At 38.6% G+C, this 21,481-nt stretch overlaps 1 protein-coding gene across 1 annotated transcript; it reads right to left on the reverse strand.

The window, feature by feature from the left end:
• Positions 1-1,672: 1,672 nt before the first annotated feature.
• LOC140804063 (uncharacterized) lies at positions 1,673-20,475 on the reverse strand. The gene is made up of 7 exons (XM_073159948.1): positions 20,321-20,475; positions 9,375-9,442; positions 8,109-8,476; positions 7,794-7,905; positions 5,194-5,690; positions 4,529-4,723; positions 1,673-2,332 (listed from the first exon to the last, which is right to left on the reverse strand). The coding sequence occupies exons 1-7, from the start codon at positions 20,473-20,475 to the stop codon at positions 1,673-1,675; spliced, it is 2,055 nt and encodes a 684-aa protein (XP_073016049.1).
• Positions 20,476-21,481: the final 1,006 nt, after the last annotated feature.

A 21,481-nucleotide genomic window follows, 5' to 3' on the forward strand; every position in this document is an offset into this window, starting at 1 on the left:
TAAAACAATTACTGATTTATGAAGAACCTAAATGGGGTGGGGGGGGGGGGGATAGGTTCTTTAAGGCCCTTTAGCGTTTAAAACGAGTTTGCAAAAATTGCAAGCGGAAGACTTGAGGGACAATCACAAATAAATACGTTAAATGAATGCGTAAAGTAAGTGCGTAAAATAAATGCGTAATTTAAATGCAATAAAGTAAATGCGTAAAGTAAAGAGGGATAGAGATGTTTATGGAAGTTCGACGAAGAATCGTCTACGTCTCCCCTTCTCGATGAGGATCGAGGTATCACTATAACGACTTGGCTTTAGGAGCTCCAAGCTAGATTTTACAACCACGCCTCGATGCGTCTACTTGGCCTTGAGGGCTCCAAGGATAGCCACGAACTTTACAACCCACTCGAGAGTATTACTTTCACTCTTTTTCTACAACTCTTTTGATATTACAACTCTTTTAATCAACGCACACAAGAGATAGTAGAAAGCTTTATAAGAGACAAGAGAGAATGGAGTGGGATGGTTGATAATGCATCCTCAAAGGCCTATTTATACTAGTCTTGGACGCCAAGGTTCGGATCTTCTGTTTATTCTTCGGAACTTCCGAAGTGATTGCAATCAATTTGCGAAATTCTGGAATGACTTCGGATCTTCCGTTCTTGACTTCGTAGGGTCCGAACATATGCTTCGGAGGGACCGATCAAACTTCGTTTCTTCCGAACAATTCTTTCAGACAGTGTATGAACAACTTCGGAAGGTCCGAACTACAGTTCGTACCGTCCGAACTTTCCCGCGTTCCGGAGATTTGAAATCTTCAACACTTCGTAGCTTCCGATCATGTCCATCGTAGCGTCCGAAATCTACTCAATCAACAGTCAGATCAATTTGTCTCCGGATTGAAGTCATTTGATTGCTTGTGTTCGGAACGTCCGATCCAGTCTTCGGAACGTCCGAACTTGCTCCTCGCAGCTTCCGAACAGCTTCTATTTTGCTTCTGATTTGCACAATTTCGGAACGTCCGAACCGAATTTCGGATCTTCCGAACGTAACCTTGTTCTTAATTTCCTGCATGCCTCAATATAAAACATTAGTACATTTTTAAGCCATGTTTTGGTATCATCAAAACAAAAACTTTGGGATATGTTACAGCATTAAAAACATTAATCTCATCCTCGAGATTTGTATGCGTTTAAGGCGTAACAATCTCCCCCTTTTTGATGATCACAAAACTTGGTTAAAAATTGAGAAACAATAATCAACATAATCTAAATGTTATTAAATAACTCCCCCTTAATCAAATAACAAATCTAAGAGGTTGAATTAAGGCGATTTTATTTAATAACCAATTTATAGCAATTTTAACCAAATAAATTCTCCCCCTTTTTGCGATAATCAAAAAGACATAAGCATAAAGAGAGACAAATAAACAGGTAAAATTTCCACTAATAAATGCAAGTCTTTTATACAATGATGCATAAAGATAAAATAAACAAAAATTAACAAAAACATAAGCTAAGATGAGGAACACCTAAAATTTAAAATATTTAGCACATAAATGAATGTTGAGCCATAATTATGGATAAATACAATTAATTTGTATTATCCGATATTATAATGCTCACATTAATAATACTCCCCCTCAATTTAACAAATATGTACGAGAGTATTTGACTAATGTTTACAACTCAATCATGCCAAGTTCACCACGCAAACGAGTAAAAGTAGATTCATCTAGTGGTTTTGTAAAAATATCAGCAATTTGATTCTTGGTGTCAACATAGTGAAGTTCAACATCATTTTGCTCAATGTGATCACGAATAAAATGATGTCGAATGTCAATATGTTTTGTACGAGAATGTTGAACTGGATTCTTTGTTAGACATATGGTGCTTGTATTATCACAAAAGATTGGAATTTTTGAAAAAGTAACACCATAGTCGAGTAATTGATACTTCATCCAAAGAATTTGTGCACAACAACTACCGGCAGCCATATACTCGGCCTCGGTCGTTGAAAGTGCAACACAGTTTTGCTTTTTAGAAAACCATGACACCAAGCAATTTCCCAAAAAGAAACAAGTACCACTAGTGCTCTTTCTATCCACCTTATATCCTCCAAAGTCGGCATCACAGTAAGCTTTCAAATCGAAAAATGAGTTCTTAGAATACCATAATCCGAGATTTGGAGTATTTGAAAGATATTTGAAAATGCGTTTTAAGGCGAATAAGTGTGATTCCTTTGGACATGATTGAAATCGTGCACACAAGCAAACACTAAACATAATGTCAGGTCTACTAGCAGTCGCATAGAGTAGGGAGCCAATCATGCTACGAAATAACTTTTGGTCAACAGGTTTACCTCCCTCATCTTTGTCGAGTCTGACTGTCGTGCTCATAGGTGTGGATGAGGCTTTGGAAGACTCCATCCCAAACTTTTTGAGCATCTCCTTGATGTACTTCCCTTGGTTGACAAAGAAACCATCCTTGCATTGCTTGATTTGGAGACCAAGGAAGTAGTTGAGCTCGCCCATCATGCTCATCTCAAAGTGATCCTGCATAAGCTTAGAAAAATCTCTACACAAGTGTTCATTAGTAGCACCAAAAATAATATCATCTACATATATTTGTACTATCAGCAAATCATTATCTTTAGTCAAGGTAAACAAGGTAATATCAACTTTCCCCCTACAAAAACCATTAGACAGCAAGAAAGTAAACAATTTCTCATACCAAGTTCTAGGAGCTTGTTTCAAACCATACAAAGCCTTATCAAGTTTATACACATAATCAGATAAGTGCACATCTTCAAAACCAACAGGTTGCTCAACATACACTTCTTCTTTCAAATCACCATTAAGAAAAGCACTTTTAACATCCATTTGAAACAATTTAAAGTCTCTAGAGCAAGCAAAAGCAAGTAGCATGCGAATGGATTCTAGTCTAGCAACAGGAGCATAAGTCTCATCATAATCAATTCCCTCTTCTTGACTATATCCTTTAGCTACTAGCCTAGCTTTATTTCTAGTGATTGTACCATGCTCATCTAACTTGTTCCTAAATACCCATTTAGTTCCTATGACAGGTCTATCAGTGGGTCTAGGTACAAGATTCCAAACTTTATTCCTTCTAAATTCATTTAGTTCATCTTGCATAGCAATAATCCAAGAATCATCAAGTAAAGCTTCTTCTATGTTCTTAGGCTCTATGTGAGAAAGAAAAGCAAGATAATTGCACATATTCGAAGAGCGAGTAGATACTCCCTTCGATGGGCTACCAATGATGAGGTCCATGGGATGATCCTTGTGCGTAGTCCACTCCTTCGGAAGAGGTGCGTCCTCTTGATCTTTAGGAACATCATCTAGGCTTGTGGACTCCAATTCTTCGCCAAGGATATCTATATCATCATCATCAGAAACAACAGGTCTAGGCAAGCAAGGGTTAGTTTCATCAATTATGACATGAATAGATTCTTCAACTAGTAAAGTGCGTTTATTAAAGACTCTATATGCTTTGCTAGAAGTAGAGTAACCAAGAAAGATACCTTTGTCCGATTTAGCATCGAACTTACCCAGGTTGTCCTTACCATTGTTGTGGATGAAGCATTTTGATCCAAAGGCGCAGAAGTAAGAAATGTTAGGCTTTCTCCCTCTCCATAGTTCGTATGTAGTTTTCTTGAGAATTGGCCTTATTGATACGTGATTGATGATGTAACAAGCAGAACTCATCGCTTCAGCCCAAAAATATTTTGGTAGAGAATGCTCACATAGCATGGTCCTTGCAATCTCTACTAGGGTCCTATTCTTCCTCTCAACGACAACGTTTTGTTGAGGAGTTCTAGGACAAGAAAAGTTGTGACCAATGCCTTTGTTTTGACAAAAAATTGAAAAATTTTCATTTTGAAATTCCGTTCCGTGGTCACTACGGATTTGTTTGATCAAAAGATTTTTCTCATTTTCAACCTTTTTGACAAAAATTTTGAAATGATCAAAGGCATCACTTTTATGGGCTAAAAACAATGTCCAAGTAAAACGTGAAAAATCATCCACAATGACAAAAGCATAGGATTTACCTCCTAGACTAGTTGTCCTCGAGGGACCACATAAGTCTAGGTGAAGTAATTCAAGGGGCATAGAAGTGGATACAAAATTTTTATTTTTGAAAGATTCCTTTGTGTGTTTACCAAGTTGACAAGCATCACAAAAAGAATCTAATTTTAAATTCAGCTTTGGCATTCCGGAAACTAGGTCAAGTTTTAAAAGTTTTTCTATGGTGCTCATCCCAACATGACCAAGTCGTCTATGCCAAAGAATGTTGTCATCAACATTTAATGTTACAAGGCTTTTTATTTTTGAAAAAGATGAAATCTTTAAATCGACCTTGTAAACATTTTCACTTCTATAACCTTTGAAACTAATGGATTTGTCAGTTGTGAGTGATACAGTGCAATCGTGTGGTGTGAATTTGACTTCATAACCCCTATCGCACAATTGACTAATGCTTAGGAGGTTATGTTTAAGTCCTTTCACAAGAAGTACATCATCAATAATAGTAGAGTTAGATATACCTATTGAGCCGATGCCTTCTATGATCCCTTTGCTGTTGTCTCCAAAGGTCACCGATCCCTTTTCTTTTGGTCGAATGGATTGTAGCAGCTTCTTTTCTCCCGTCATGTGTCGAGAGCATCCACTGTCAAGATACCAAGTGCTCGATGACTTGTCTCCCCTTTGTCCCTACAATATTGAGATACAATTTGATAGTTGGTACCCGTTTCTTTGGGTCCTTTGAGGTTAGTTGGGGATTTGGGGATCCATTTCCAATAACTATTCTTATTGTGTTGATGTCTAAGTTTCTTGCATTTAGGTCTTATGTGGCCTATCTTACAACAGTAAGTGCATGTGGGTGGTGTTCTTAGTTTTGCCTTTGCGATAAGACTAGCGAAGTTGACTGATTTCTTTTCATATCCTAGACCTCCTTTGTCGAAGTTACACCTTTGCATGCTCAAGAAGTTTTCTAGTTTACCGCTACTCACATTGAACTTGTTGAAGGCTTTCTCTAAGTCTCTTAGGTTTGTCTTGAGCCTAGTGTTGTCATGCATCCTAGCTTCTAGTTCAGTTTTAAGTTGCTTATTCTCTTTTCTAAGTGACTTAGCCATATTGTACATACTAGTGTAAGCGGAGAGTAATTCATCGTAAGAGGGTACCTCGTCGTCATCCGAGTCGGTCAGATGATCTTCCTTCGCCATGAAGCATAGGGTAGACTCCTCTTCGTTGTCGCTGTCGCTCCATGTGGCTAGAAGGGCCTTCTTCTTGTCTTTGCCGGCCTTCTTCTTGGAGGGACACTCGTTTGCATAGTGACCCTTTTGTTGACAGTTGTAGCAGGTCACTTCCTTCTCAATCTTTTTGTCCTTCTTGTTGAAGTTGGAACTCCGCATGAATCTTTTGAACTTTCTAGTGAGGAGTGCCATTTCTTCATCGTCGCTATCTTCAAGTTGACTGGTCAAGGCGATCCCTTTCGCCTTTACTTTGTCGTCATCTTTCTTTGTCTCCTTCCGGGTAGATACTTCAAGTTCATGGGTCTTTAGGGTCCCATGGAGTTGATCAAGGTCGTAGGATGCCGCATCTCCCTTGTTGGATTCAATGATAGCCGTGCGCTTTGCATCCCATTCCGCCGGTAGTGCTCGAAGGGCTCTCCTCCACACTTGTTTATTTGGGTAGTTCTCACCAAGTTGGGAAAGCTCATTGATGATTTGGGTGAGCCGCCGGAACATGGTGTCGATATCCTCCTTGGGTTCCATCTCAAAGGTCTCGTACTTGAGTTGGAGAAGATCTATCTTCGTTTCTTTGACTTGATTGGTTCCCTCGTGGCAAATCTCCAATTTGTCCCAAATCTCTTTGGCGGAGGTGCAAGCCGAGATTCGGTTGTATTCATTCATATCTAGGGAACAATGAAGAATATTCATAGCTTTAGCATTTTGAGAGATAAGTTTCATATCGTCCTTGGTGAGGTCATCCATTCCCTTAGGAATTTCCTTATCATCCACCGTTTTCATGGGGATATAGGGACCTTTCACCGTTATTTTCCAAAGGTCGTAATCGACGGATTGGATGTATAGAGATATTCTATTCTTCCAATATCCGTAATTAGTACCATTGAAAAGAGGGGGACGATTTGTGGATTGTCCTTGGGCATACTCGCTTGCTAGATTGGCCATTTTTAAAAGATTTTTCAAAAAAACTTGGCTCTGATACCACTTGAAGAACCTAAAGGGGGGGGGATAGGTTCTTCAAGGCCCTTTAGCGTTTAAAACGAGTTTGCAAATATTGCAAGCGGAAGATTTGAGGGACAATCACAAATAAATACGTTAAATGAATGCGTAAAGTAAGTGCGTAAAATAAATGCGTAATTTAAATGCAATAAAGTAAATGCGTAAAGTAAAGAGGGATAGAGATGTTTATGGAAGTTCGACGAAGAATCGTCTACGTCTCCCCTTCTCGATGAGGATCGAGGTATCACTATAACGACTTGGATTTAGGAGCTCCAAGCTAGCTTTTACAACCACGCCTCGATGCGTCTACTTGGCCTTGAGGGCTCCAAGGATAGCCACGAACTTTACAACCCACTCGAGAGTATTACTTTCACTCTTTTTCTACAACTCTTTTGATATTACAACTCTTTTAATCAACGCACACAAGAGATAGTAGAAAGCTTTATAAGAGACAAGAGAGAATGGAGTGGGATGGTTGATAATGCATCCTCAAAGGCCTATTTATACTAGTCTTGGACGCCAAGGTTTGGATCTTCTGTTTATTCTTCGGAACTTCCGAAGTGATTGCAATCAATTTGCGAAATTCTGGAATGACTTCGGATCTTCCGTTCTTGACTTCGTAGGGTCCGAACATATGCTTCGGAGGGACCGATCAAACTTCGTTTCTTCCGAACAATTCTTTCAGACAGTGTATGAACAACTTCGGAAGGTCCGAACTACAGTTCGTACCGTCCGAACTTTCCCGCGTTCCGGAGATTTGAAATCTTCAACACTTCGTAGCTTCCGATCATGTCCATCGTAGCGTCCGAAATCTACTCAATCAACAGTCAGATCAATTTGTCTCCGGATTGAAGTCATTTGATTGCTTGTGTTCGGAACGTCCGATCCAGTCTTCGGAACGTCCGAACTTGCTCCTCGCAGCTTCCGAACAGCTTCTATTTTGCTTCTGATTTGCACAATTTCGGAACGTCCGAACCGAATTTCGGATCTTCCGAACGTAACCTTGTTCTTAATTTCCTGCATGCCTCAATATAAAACATTAGTTCATTTTTAAGCCAAGTTTTGGTATCATCAAAACAAAAACTTTGGGATATGTTACAGCATTAAAAACATTAATCTCATCCTCGAGATTTGTATGCGTTTAAGGCGTAACAATTTACTTCTAGTACCCAAAAAAAATCTCAAATTTTCACCTCAAAAATTTCGAAAATAGCAAATTGGCCATACAATTTTCGAAAATTGCAAATTTGTCCCAAAAATTTTCAAATTTAGCCCATTTAATCCTTAAAACTTTCGAAATTTACGAAATTGATTCCCAAAATTTTGAAAAATTCAAAAATCACCCTTAAAATTTTCAGTTAATGCAATATGGTCCTTAAAAACCCTTAATCAATTCAATTCAGTCATTAAATCCAAATATTTAGAACATACAACCTAATTTATTCTAGGTTCTCAATCCTAAAGTAATACCCATAACAATCATAAAACCCATGCAATCAAGGCGGAAATTTAAAATTCTTAAGAGTAAAGGTTACCATTAATCAGTGTAGAATCTGGCTCCGCCTCTGCCTCCTCTGTAAGCATCACGTAGGCCCTGCCACTCGTAAGGCCCTTGTTCTTGGGGCAATCAGCGGCCTTGTGGCCCTCCTATTCACATACGAAGCACCTAAAGGAGCCCCACATGCATTTGTCGTAGTGCAATATGTTGCACTGCTTGCACACCTGTCCCTCCACCGGCTTAGGAGCCCCTGTTGCCTGTGGAGGCCGCTGCTATCCTGGCCTCATAAAATGTCCCTGGTTTTTCTGCTGCCTCGGTGGCCCTGAGTACTGCTTCTTCTACGGCTGTGCACTGGGCTGGGTCTGATGCATCTTTCGCTGCATCTCAAAATCAATGTCCACAGCGCCTGCTCCGCCTGAAAAGCACAAGCGGTGGCCTCGTCATAGCTCGCCGTTCTCATCAACATAACATCTCGGCGCAAAATAGGCCCGAGGCCATCCATGAAATGCCTCATCTTCTGGACGGCATCTCTGGCAATGAGGGGCACAAAGTGACAGCTCCTGTCGAACTTCCTAATAAACTCGGCCACAGACGAGTACCCCCGACGAAGACTCATTAACTCCCTCGTAAGGCGGCCCCTGATATCAGCTGGGAAATACTTACCATAGAACACATCCTTGAACTGCTTCCACGTGAGGGTAGCTAGTTTCAGTCCGTACGCTGCTCCATCCCACTAAAGGGATGAAACATCTCTCGACATATACATGACGCACCTGACCTGGTCGCCATCCCTCATATCCAGGTGCTAAAAATGTAGCTCCAAGGATCGAATCCAACCCTCTGCCAAGAATGGATCAGTGGTGCCCCCAAACTCCTTCGGGTTGAGCCGTCTAAACTTCTCATAAGTGTATGTCTGAGTTCAGGGAGCCTACTCCAGAAGTATAGCCCTGCCCTCGAGAACTCGAGTAGCTGCATCCAATGGCGGCGGAGACGGTGGAGGTGGGCCTCTGCCGCCTCCTAGAGTGTCGTCCTGTCAGTCTGTATTAGGGACGCGTCTGGGAGAGATGATATCTGAATACAGTCCAAATTCTAAACGTATCCCATCATGCAATTTAATCTAGTTTTAAAAACATTTCAATCCTTAAATCATGGAAGTAGCTAATCATGTACTGTAAATTGTAAATCATGTAATCATGCAGGTGATAACATTAAAACATTTGAAACATCAAAACTTACAGACTTGAGGCTTGAAGACTGAGCTGCAGAAGCTGGCGGTGGCACAACCCTATATAGGGCCCTTGCTCTGATACCAACAAAAACGTCTACTAATTAAAATGCTACTAATTTTTTTAAAACTACATTTTGAAAATAATCAATTACAAGCATGCATGCAATAATGACTATAAATCACATCTTTTTGAAATAATTGAAATCCGATACTGAAAATTACAGCAGTTAAAAATATTCTCAAAACTCATGTCGAATCATCAACACAAAAAGAAACATAGTTTTAAAATATCCAATAATCTCTCATATCCCATGAACATTATGTGCGGAAGAAATAAGGCCCTTGGGTTAGCGTACGCACATCCAGCCCTGCCTACTCAGTTTTCGACACCTCCAATCTCCTGATCAACAAACTCATATGCATCATTCACACCTAATGAATCTAAAGGCTCAACATACCTGTAACATTATAGAAAATACATATATAAAACAGGTAACAGTGAAAAGTACTGTAATAAAGATACATTTCATGATTTTATAAAATCGTATGCATAATCATGATCTGTTAAAGCATAAACATTTCATAGCATAACTCAACATATTAACATATACGTGTTCGTTTTCTTAATTTGAATCATGTTCATTAGCTGTGACTTTCATATCATCGTATTAGGCGATGGATCCATCTACGTGTAACTGCGGTACCGGGCGACGGGGACATCAGCGATAGTATTACCCATCCAGTGAGCCTTGGCCTTCCATATCATCGCATTTGAAACGTCTGCCAAAAAAAACTCATAATTCGGTCGAACACTTAAACAAATTATATAAAATAATTTGACACTATTAAAAATAAACCAACCAACCAATACTTGAAAATCCAAAGAAATGTCTCAAAAAATGAAATCGTCAAACGTTTTACCAAACCTAAAAAGCAATAAATTTGAAAAGTGTAGCACATACTAAACAACTCAACAATCTCTCAAAAAGCTTAAATAAATAGTCGTAAAATCTTTAACGTAAGACATAAAATTAAATGCGGAAAGTAGAAGCACTGGCCCTCTGGTTATGTGCACCGACAGTCCAACAAAGTCAACCATCAAGACCTTCAATATCATAATTATCAATATCACCTGCATCAGTCACATCTAGTGAGTCTAAAGACTCAACACATCATATTCTTGATAACAAGTAATACATATATAGATCACATACAACAGTAAAAAATACTTGTACTTAAATAAAATTTTCATAATAATGCATAAACTTTAAGCATAATCATTTTCATATCAACATAATCATTTTCATATCAACATATTCATATTCGTATTCGTGTTTGTTGAATTCAAATCGTGATTGTGATTCGTATTCGTATTCGTATTGGGCGATGGATTCATCTACATATAACCACAGTACTGGGCGGCAGGAACATCAACAACTCTCTCACGGTCAACTGAGCCTTGGTCAACGTATTAACATATTAACGTATTCGTATCCGTATCCAAGGAAACACGATCGTCGGTCTCCCACTGGGACCATAACCCTCATGATATTTCCAACATATCATCGTATTAGTCACAATCCCTTCACGTCCTTCAAAATTTCTTATTTCTATCACTTAATAAAAACATGCATATAATATCGTTTTTCTTTTAAAACAAGCATGCAAACCTTTTAAATGACAAGATTAAATTGTAAAAATCCATGAACATTTGCAAATAATAATTTAACATATACAAATTCATAAACATTTAAAATAATCATATTAGCATATAAAACATAATTTAGGACACTGCCATGACGTTTACTAATTTTTGAGTGTAAATTTACCGTTTTACCCCAAGACGTAAAATTTCACGTTTTTGATTTTTTCTTAATTTCATTGACTCTAACATGTCCCAAATAATTATTTAAACTTAAATTAAAAATTCTCATAATTTTATTCAGCTTAAATACTAGACTTTTTAATTGATTCGCAATTAGTCGTTTTGAAGGCGTTTTAATCTCGAATAATTCCAAACTTTAATATAAAATTCCTAAGTTCAAAATTTAGACTTTTTATATTATTTTGGCCCTCGTGAACCATGACTCAACCTCGTGAGCCGTGTTTCGATTTAAAACCCAACAATATCCTAAATTCGAACCACTTGAGCCACCCTATGGACTATCTCTCGGTTTCATTGAGCCAAGCCCGAGCCACCTTGAGCCATCAGCTGACCCGACCTCCCCTGGTCCCTACTGAACCGCCTGGACCCCCCAAAGACTCCACCCCAACCCGGAGCAAACCTCATGCACGAAACAGGAGAGCCACACGAGTCTTCATGCATACGCCTAGTCTCCCTCACTTCTTGGACTCCTCACTCGAGCCGCTCTTGAGCCCAGCCGACCCTGGACCAACATCAGACCCCTCTCGAGCCAGCCTAGCCCACCTAACCCAGGCCCTTCCTCTCCTGCGCGAGCTGCACACCTCCGCACCCAAAGATGGCTCTCGGGTGGAGTCCTAGCTTGCTAGGACTCCTCCTCAGCCCCTTGACTCGAGTCCTAGTGTGGCTAGGACTCTTCCCTGACTTGGACCATGACCCAGACCTGACCCCAGACGACCCATGCAAGGCCCAACCCCCAACCTGAGCCCTTGACACCAATATCTTGCAATTTCGATTCCAACTTAATCTATTCACGTGTGCAGCCTGTTTGTGCCTCCTAGGACTCCCTTAATCATGTAAAAACAATTCTCTTTCACTACCTAATCATTGCAGCAACTTTATGTATGAAAACAAAAATTTTTGGGATCAAAACCATGCTTTCCAAATTCATGTTGAAACGTCTGCTTATTCGTTTTGCTTTAAAAGTACTAAAAAAATTTTTAAAGCCTACACACTAGGCCGAACCTTCATCATCCATGAAAATATTTTTATAAAATATTTTGCACCACTTTAAAAATAAACGTCAACCAACTAGAATTTGAAATACCAAAGGGAACGTCAAAACATGAAATCGTCAATTGTTTTATCCACCTAAAAAACAATAAATTTGAAAAGTATAGCTCATACTAAACCTCTGAAAAATATCTCAAAAGCATCAATAAATAGTCTTAAAATCTTTAACGTAAATAATGAATAAAAAATCATAAATCATAACTAGTGCGGAAAACTAGCGTCGGTCATCGGGTTATGTGCACCTTCAGTCCAGCAAAGTCAACCATCAAGACCTCCATAACATTTTATCATAATCACCTGCATCAATCACACCTACTGAGTCTAAAGACTCAATACACCATAATCTTTATAACAAACAATATGTATAAATCGCATGCAACAGTGAAAATACTTTTACATAAAAATAACTTTTTCATGACATACAAACATAAACCTTAACCTTTTTCTTTCTTCTTCCTCAACATGACATGACGTAAAACTTTTTCCTTTCTTTTTCCTCAACATGACATGACATAAAACCTTTTTCATTATCATAAACATTTTCTTTTTCCTTTATTGAATTCAGATCGTTAATTGTGACTTTCCTCAAACCTCAAAAGGTCGATGGATCCATCTACATGAAACTGCAGTACTGGGCGGCGGGAAAACCAGCAACACTCTCACCGGTCAACTGGGCCCTGGCCTATCCTCTTTCGAATAGAATACGAACGTCGGGGCTCTCTTTGGGGATTTTTACCATAAATGGGCTCTCTATGGGGCCTTCTCCCGTCACGATATTCCCATTACTTCCCTAAAACCTCAATAGTAACAATTACCTCACGATATTCCCATTCTTACCTCAAACCTCAATAGTCACAATTACTTCACTTCCTTTTAACATATAAAATCCATAAATCCTTTAAATAAATATTTCAACATCATAAACCTTTAAAATATGCATTTAAAGTCATAAACATTTAAAATAAAAATTTTAACATATAAAATTCCACAAACATCCATAGCCTTTGAAAATAATCATATTAGCACATAAAACAGCATTCAGGGCACTGCCATGAAGTTTTAATAATTTTTAGGTGTAAAAAAACCGTTTTACCCCTGGATGTAAAATTCCACGTTTTTTACTTTTTTTAATTTCATTAACTCTAACATGTCCCAAATAATTATTTAAGCTTACAAAAATTTTCTCATATTTTTATTTAGCTTAAGTCGAGAACTTTTAAATTAATCTTTAAATGTGACTTATTAATGCGTTTTAATCTCGAACTAAGCCAAAACTTAATATAAAATTCTCAAATTAAAAATTTAAACTTTTAATAATTATTTGAGCTTAAATATAATTTTTCATAATTTTATAAATGTTAACTAGGTGTTTCAATTAATTAGCATTTCGTGCGGCGATTAAATCCCGGATAAATCCAAAACTCCATATTTTGATCCCAAATTTTAAACATAACATTTTTATTATTTATTCTACCCTTCCAAGTCATGAGCCACACCCGTGGACCCATGGTTCAATTTTTCCTTCTTGTTTTTGACACTTAATCAAACCACCCAAGCCAACTCCTTATTTACTCGAGCCACGCCCGAGCCACCTTGAGCCAAAACATAACTAATTCATCTATGAACGCTATTGTCCAGCCCCAAGCCCAAGAACCAGCCCCTGGCCCGCGTTAAAGCTCCTGCAACATGGACCCTATTACATGCGTGTGTGCAGGTGGAGTGTTTTTGAACAAAAGAACTCCTAACCAATCTAGGACTCCTCCCAACCCTTAACCATCAAGCCACCCTGACCCTAACTGACCCTGAACCACGCCCAGACCATACCCAGACAAACCCAAGCCCTGGACCCCGCTCACGAGCCTCTTGAATCAGAAGACACAAGCTGCGCTCTAGTGCTTCTTCACGTGCTGCTGCTGTCACCTAGCGTGGAGGCTTTTACCCAAGCCACCACCGAGCCCAGACCTTCCTAACCTTCCCTGGACCATCCTTGGCCACCGTCCAGACCACCTAGCCCAGCCCTTAACCGAGCCACCCCCTGAAATTCTGGCCGATCACCAATTCCCTACGGGAAGAGTCCTATGCAGCGTGGACTCTTCCCTAGCCTGGCTGCGCGCGTTCTAGCCCTATAGGACTCCACCAGGCCCTCTCTTCCAACCTTAATTGAGCCCCAGCCAGCCCTGGCCAAGCCCCAAGGGACCATGCAAAACAAGCGACCCATTTGAACCTTGACACACCAAAACAAACTCACGGTTCTCTCCATTCTTTGGCCCACGGTTCCAGTTTTCTCCCTCCTGATTTGCCACCTTTTGGTGTGTTTTAGGACTCTCTAAAACATGTAAAAACATCCCTCAAACCTATCCTAATCATGGCAGTCCCTTAACACATATTAAACAAGTTTTTTGGATGAAAACATGAACCTTAAAAATCACTTATGATGCAAATCCGAAAACAATACATGATGCAACTTGTTTTTCATGCAAAACACAATTAAATAAATACTATGTTGTGATGGATGAGTAAAAGGAGAATTATGGTGTGCTTTGGCATATTTAACGCACGAAAAACCGTTGACGATATCGAAGAACGGGGCAAGACCTTTGGCTTGAATTCCCCCTTGCAACTTCTCGTTTTTTCTCTTCAAATTGTGTGAGTGTGCCGTGTGTTTTGAGGTATTTTTGGAGGAAAATTTCAGAAAGTGGCGTGTGATTTTTGTATAGGGTTTAGGGTGTGTTTTTCACTTTAAATAATAATCAACACACTAATAAAAGCCTTGCCCCATTTAACAAGTTAATTAGGCCCATTAGTGTTTAATTAAAATATTAAAAATTATTTTGTTTAATAAAATTTGTGAATTTATTAGCCGGGTTGTCAAAACGTTCGCATTTTTGTTGAAAAACCAACACCGATAAAAATTTACGTACCGGTGTATAAAATCACCTCAAAACCCCTTATTTTCAAAAATAAGAAAAAGCATCACCCTTATTTTAAATAATTAAAAACAATTATTTATTAAAAACATTTTACATTTTTCAGCCCTCGGTCTCCGTTCCTCGATCGCAACTCGAATAACCTTTAAAAATACATTTTAATGCAACCATGTAGAAAAATATAGTTTAAACCTGCAAATATGCACAACATAATTAATTCATGCAATTAAAACATTTAATTAAAATACAAGAGAATTTAATAACTTGTGTGCATGTGGTTCGCGTGGACCTTTTAATTTTAGGGGCGTTACACATGTTTATGCAAAAACGAAAATAAATAAAAAGTGTCATTTGTTTTTCACACAATTCATACATAAACACATATTACAGTGTGATGATGTTTGAAGGAAAGAATTATGCGTGCCTTTGCGTATTTAACGCACGAATTCTCGTTGACGATTGCGAAGAAGGCGACGACAACGTTGGCTTGAATTCCTCCTTGAAACTTTCGAAATTTTTCTTTCAAATATGGTGTGTGTGTGCCGTGTGATTTGTTGGAGAGAAGAGTTTTTGCTGCACAAGGAAGTGGCGTGCACAATGAGGGTTTGGGGGTGGGGTTTTGACTATTAAATACTAAATAAACTATTAACAAGGCTTAGACCCGATAAGAAGGTAATTTAGGCCCATTAGTGCTTAATTAAAATATTAAAAATAATTTTTTTAAATAAGTTTGTGAATTTTATTAGACGGTTTGCTAAAACAATCGTATTTTTGTTGAAAAACCAACGCCGATAAAAATTACGTCCCGGCGTATAAAATCTCCTCAAAACCCCTTATTTTCAAAAGTATGAACAAGCATCAACCATATTTTAAATAATTAAAAAAATTATTTAATAAAAAAATTTTCTATTTTTTTCAGCCCTCGGTCTCCGTTCCTCGATCGCAATTCGAATAATCCTTAAAAATACAGTTTTATGCATCATGACAATAAAATCCTATGTAACATACAATCATGCATGTCGCATAATCAATTAAGAAATTAAAATCAATTAATTAGCCAATTTTCATATTTCCTAGATTTGCATGCAGTTGGATTACGTCGTCTTAATTTTGGACCTTACAATTTCTCCCCTCCTTAAATAAAATTCCGTCATCGAAATTAGAACTTACCGAATAGCTCTGATAGCGACTCTTCAAGTCCTTCTCGGTTCCTCAAGTAGCTTCCTCATCCGAGTGATTCAGCCACTTGACCTTGACCATTGAAATGACTTTGTTTCGGAGTCTTCTTTCTCGTCTTCCCAAGATTTGGACAGGTCTTTCTTCATATGTCATGTTTGGAGTCAATTGCAGAGGTTCATAATTTAGCATGTGTGATGGATTTGACATATACTTTCGCAGCATCGAAATATGAAACACATTGTGAACTCCAGAAAGCATGGTGGCAATGCCACTCTATAAGCTAGTGTCCCAATCATCTCCAAAATATCAAATGGACCAATAAATCTTGGACTAAGCTTTGCCTTCTTGCCAAAATGCATAACAACTTTCATAGGTGCTATTTTCACAAATACATGATCTCCCACTGCAAATTCTAAGTCCCTTCGTCTCTTGTCAGCATAACTCTTTTGTCGGCTTTGTGCAGTCTTCATTCTATCACGAATTTTGACTACAAGCTCGGCAGTCTCTTCAATCACATCCAGACCAATCTCTTTTCTTTCACCAACCTTGTCCCAATGAATAGGAGATCTACATTTTCTTCCATAAAGTGCCTCAAATGGAGCCATCCCAATAGATGATTGGTAAGTATTATTATGGGTGAAATCCACAAGAGGTAATTTTGGTTCCCAACTGTCTTAGAAATCGATCACACAAGCTCGCAGTAGATCTTCTAGAATTTATATAACTCTTTCGGAATGACCATCGGTTTGAGGATGGAATGTTGTACTGAATAATAACTTAGTCCCCATTGCTTCATGCAGACTCTTCCAAAAAGATGACGTGAATCTCGGATCTCTGTCAGAAACTAAGGATTCAGGAATCCCATGCAGACGAACTATTTTCCGAATATATAACTCTGCATACTGAATCATGGTGAAGGTAGTCTTGATAGGTAGAAAATGCGCTGATTTCGTCAGACGATCCACTATCACCCATATAGCATTGAATCTCTTAATGGTTTTTGGCAATCCCACAACAAAGTCCATCGTAATATTTTCTCATTTCCACTTAGGATAGGAAGTGACATAAAATTTCCTGCTGGCATTTGATGTTCTGCTTTAACTTCTCAGCCTTAATGGTCTTTGGCAATCCCACAACAAAGTCCACCGTAATATTTTCTCATTTCCACTCAGGAATAGGAAGTGACATAAGCTTTCCTGCTGGCATTTGATGTTCTGCTTTAAATTGCTGACAAGTTAAACACTTGGATACAAATTTCAGAATATCTCTCTTCATGTCTGGCCACCAATATAACAACTGCAAATCTTTGTACATCTTCGTGCTTTCCGGATGAATGGAATAAGGTGTGTCATGAGCTTCCCTCATAATGAGATCTCTCAAGGAATCGTGACTAGGAACCCATAAATGATCTCGGTAACGAACTATACCATCCACCTCAAAATATAACTTCCGACCCTTGGCTTCATCTCTAGCTCTCTATTTCTGCAATTGCTCATCAGTAGACTGTCTGTCACGAATTCTATCTCTCAAATTCGACTATACTGATAATGTGGCAAGATTAGGGGCCTCGACCCTAGCATAGAATGTAAGCTCGAACCGCTGTATCTCGGACTGCAACGGTTTTTGAAGTGATGGATGAGTTATAACTACTGCTTTTCTACTCAATCCGTCTGCCACAACATTAGCTTTTCCCGGATGATAGCTAATTTCACGGTCGTAGTCCTTTACTAATTCAAGCCATCTTCACTGTCTCATATTCAATTCCTTTTGGGTGAAGAAGTATTTCAAAGTTTTATGATCGGTGAATATTTTTCACTTGTCCCCATAAAGGTAGTGTTTCCAAATCTTCAATGCAAAAACTACCGCTGCTAGCTCAAGATCATGAGTAGGGTAGTTCTTCTCGTGAATTTTCAACTCTCTCGATGCATAAGCTATAACACGGTCATTTTTCATCAGAACTACGCTCAAACCAGGTTTAAAAGCGTCGGTATAAAGAACATACTCTCCTTGCCCACGATGGCATAGATAACACTGGCGCTGAAATCAAGGCTTGCTTTAACTTATCAAAATTGTTTTGACACTCGGGTCCCCATACAAACTTTGCATTCTTCTTTGTCAAGGCGCTCATGCGTACCGCGATAGATGAGAACCCCTGAAGAAACTTGCGATAATAACCAGCTAGACCCAAGAAACTGCGAATCTCGGTAACACTCTTCGGTACTGGCCACTCTTTCACCGCCTCAACTTTACTTGGATCAAATTCAACGTCATCTCTAGAAATGATGTGGCCTAGGAATGCCACTCTATCAAGCCAAAAATCGCACTTGCTGAACTTTGCATATAACTTCCTATCTTGCAGAACTTGCAGTGCCGCCCTCAAATGGCGACTATGAACCTCTCTGCTCTTAGAATATATCAAAATGTAATCAATGAAGACTATGATGAATTGATCTAAATACGGCTGAAATATACGATTCATGAGATCTATGAAGATCGCTGGCGTATTGATCAACCCAAATGGCATGACCATAAACTCATAATGCCCATATATAGTACGAAATGATGTCTTGTGAACATCCGAATCTTTAACTTTCAACTGATGGTATCCAGAACGAAGATCAATCTTAGAAAATATTGATGCTCCTTGCAACTGATCAAATAAATCTTCAATTCTTGGCAGTGGATACTTATTCTTGATAGTGACTCTATTAATCTCTCGATAATCAATGCACATACGCATACTACCATCTTTCTTCTTTACAAATAATACCAGTGCACCTCGTGGAGAATAAATAGGGCGAATAAAACCCTTGTCTAGCAATTCTTTGATTTGATCTTTTAATTCTTTCATTTCAGCGGGTGCTAGACGATAAGGTGCTTTAGATATAGGAACAGTGCCCGACATTAGTACAATAGAGAATTCAACTTCACGATCGGGTGGAATGCCAGAAATGTATTCTGGAAAGACGCTTGTAAAATCTCTACAATATCAACATCTTCCAATTTCTGACTGATAGGAGCATGTGCGGTAGTGACACATGCTAGAAAAGCTTGCCATCCTCGTCTAATAAGCTTCCTCGCACGCAGACAAGAGATAATGTGCGGCATTTGTTTGTTTCTCGCCACCTCAAAAACAAAAGATTTACCACTAGGCGGTCGAATAGACATTGATCGCTGACGAAAATCAATCGAAGCTCCATTCGCTAATAACCAATCCATCCAAAGTATGATATCAAATTTAGGCATAGAAAGCACAATAAGATCTGCCCGAACTACATCTTTGAATAAACGAAGCTCCAGATTCTTGACGATTTTAGACGCGAGCATTTGATCACCGGAAGGAATAGAAAATTTGAAACCCAAACCCATATCTTCAGGAATAATATTAAGTCGTTTGATGAAAGTTTCAGATATGAATGAATGTGTAGGTCCTGAATCTAGCAGTGCATAGGTAGCTTCTCCTTGAATGACAATCCTTCCTGCGACAAAAATGTCTTTTAAATCTTTTTGCGTTGAAGCTTAAGGAAATTTCTATCATTATTCTCCCAAAGTTATGTAAAGATTGCGCGTTGAACTTAAGAATTTCTTGAAAAATTGCATTTTAGCCCTTCAATTTTTCGAAATTTGCACTTTATTCCACAAATTTTTGAATATTTCGATATAACCCTCACATTATCCGAAAATTCCCAATTAGTCCCTTAAATTTCGAAAGCCACATTTTTTATCCTTAAGAATTCGGTAATTACATTAAAAACCCTTATCTTTGGGCTAATTGCAATTAGGTCCTCAAACTTTTGATAATTACAAATAAGTCCTTATAAATTTCGGTAAGTACCTTTTAGTCCTTACATTTTCAAAAAATGCACTTAGAACCCGTCAACAATTCAAAACCACTTAACAACCCTTAATTATGATTTTCTTTAATTTTGGCCAACAAACTTTTTATTTGGAATTAATTCATCCTTCACATAATTTAAGGCACAACATTCACTACCAATGTCTATGGTTTCTAAAATCATATCTTAAATCCAAATAAGGTAGAACATGCAACCTAATTTTCACTAGGTTAAACTTGATCCCAATTCAATTCTAATAACCAATTTAACATTTCATGCAATTAAAAACAATATAAAAATGTTAAATGACTAGGTTACCCGTGATAAAAGTAGTGTCTGGCTCTCCTTCAGCTTCCTCTACATTCATAACGTAAGCTCGTCCCATAGTAGGTTCATTCTTCTTTGGGAAATCCGCAGCTTTGTGCCCTTCTTTCTTGCATATGAAGCACTTAGTAGTACCCCCACACGCACGGTCCATAGTGTAGTCGATTGCACTTCTTGCATGGCTGTCCCTCTATAGGTTTTGGTGCTGCAGGTGGTGGCGTCTTTTGCTGTCCTTGTTTCTTGGCTTGACCTTGGGGCTTTTGAGGCCCTTGAGGTCTAGGAGGACCCATATATGACTTCTTGTTTGACTGATTATTATTCTGATGTTGCTGCCTCTTGCGCTGTAACTAAAACTCAATTTCCTTCAAGGATTGCTCAGACTAGAATTCATAAGTGGTAGCAGTAGCATAATCCAAAGGACGCATCATCATAAAATTCTTACGAATGGTAAGTCATAGTCAATCCATGAAGTGTCTCAACTCTGCAGGATCCCTCGAAATAATGGGTACAAAGTGACAACCCCTATCAAATTTTTTCACAAATTCATCAAAAGTCGAGTCTCCATGACGAAGGCCCATAAAATCCCTCTTCAGTTGCCCTCTAACATTAGCAGTAAAGTATTTTTCATAGATTATCTCCTTGAAACGAGCCCATGTAAGTGTAGCAAGATTAATACCATGCTCGGCTCCTTCCCACCATAAAGAAGCATCATCCCTAAACAGATAAGTGGTACACCTCACACGGTCCGCATCCCTCATATCCAAATAACGAAAGTGTACCTCGAGTGAACGAATCCAATTCTCAGCAGCAAAGGGATCGGTAGTGTCAGAAAATTCTTGCGGCCCTAGCCTCCGGAAATGATCATATATGTCATGTTGTGGCCTAGGTGCTTGCTGTAACTACTGCTGTAACTGCTGCTGCTGTATCTGCTACTCGAAGAGCCGATCCATCCCCTCTAAGGCACGAGTAGCAGCATCCCCATTAGGAGGCAGGGTGCATTAACATTGTCTTGTCGGTTCACACTGTTCTCAGCCTGATTCTCAATAGCAGGGGCACGTCTAGGAGGAATTTTATCTGAATTTTTTTCAAATTCTAACGTAACTAACATGCATTTAAATCTAAGTTTTCTAATCATGTGACATATCTCTATTCATTTAGCAATTTAAGCATGGAAATCATATACACTCAAAAAGCTAGTAAACATGTAACATAAACATATTATTCATGTAATCAAGCAGATAACATCATATTAAATCATATAAAGCATGTAAAACTTACAAATTGAGGCTTGATGAC

This window comes from Primulina eburnea, chromosome 1, assembly GCF_022965805.1.
Source record: "Primulina eburnea isolate SZY01 chromosome 1, ASM2296580v1, whole genome shotgun sequence".
Classification (NCBI taxonomy): domain Eukaryota; kingdom Viridiplantae; phylum Streptophyta; class Magnoliopsida; order Lamiales; family Gesneriaceae; genus Primulina; species Primulina eburnea.

Coding starts and splice junctions, on each gene's coding strand:
- LOC140804063 (XM_073159948.1), bottom strand. CDS start 20,475: ATGGGTCCTCCTAGACCTCAAGGGCCTCAAAAGCCCCAAGGTCAAGCC. Junction 7,906..8,108: donor GATGCATCAGACCCAGCCCA/GTGCACAGCCGT, acceptor GTATGTGAATAG/GAGGGCCACAAGGCCGCTGA. Junction 5,691..7,793: donor AGATTCTACACTGATTAATG/GTAACCTTTACT, acceptor CAAATAAACAAG/TGTGGAGGAGAGCCCTTCGA.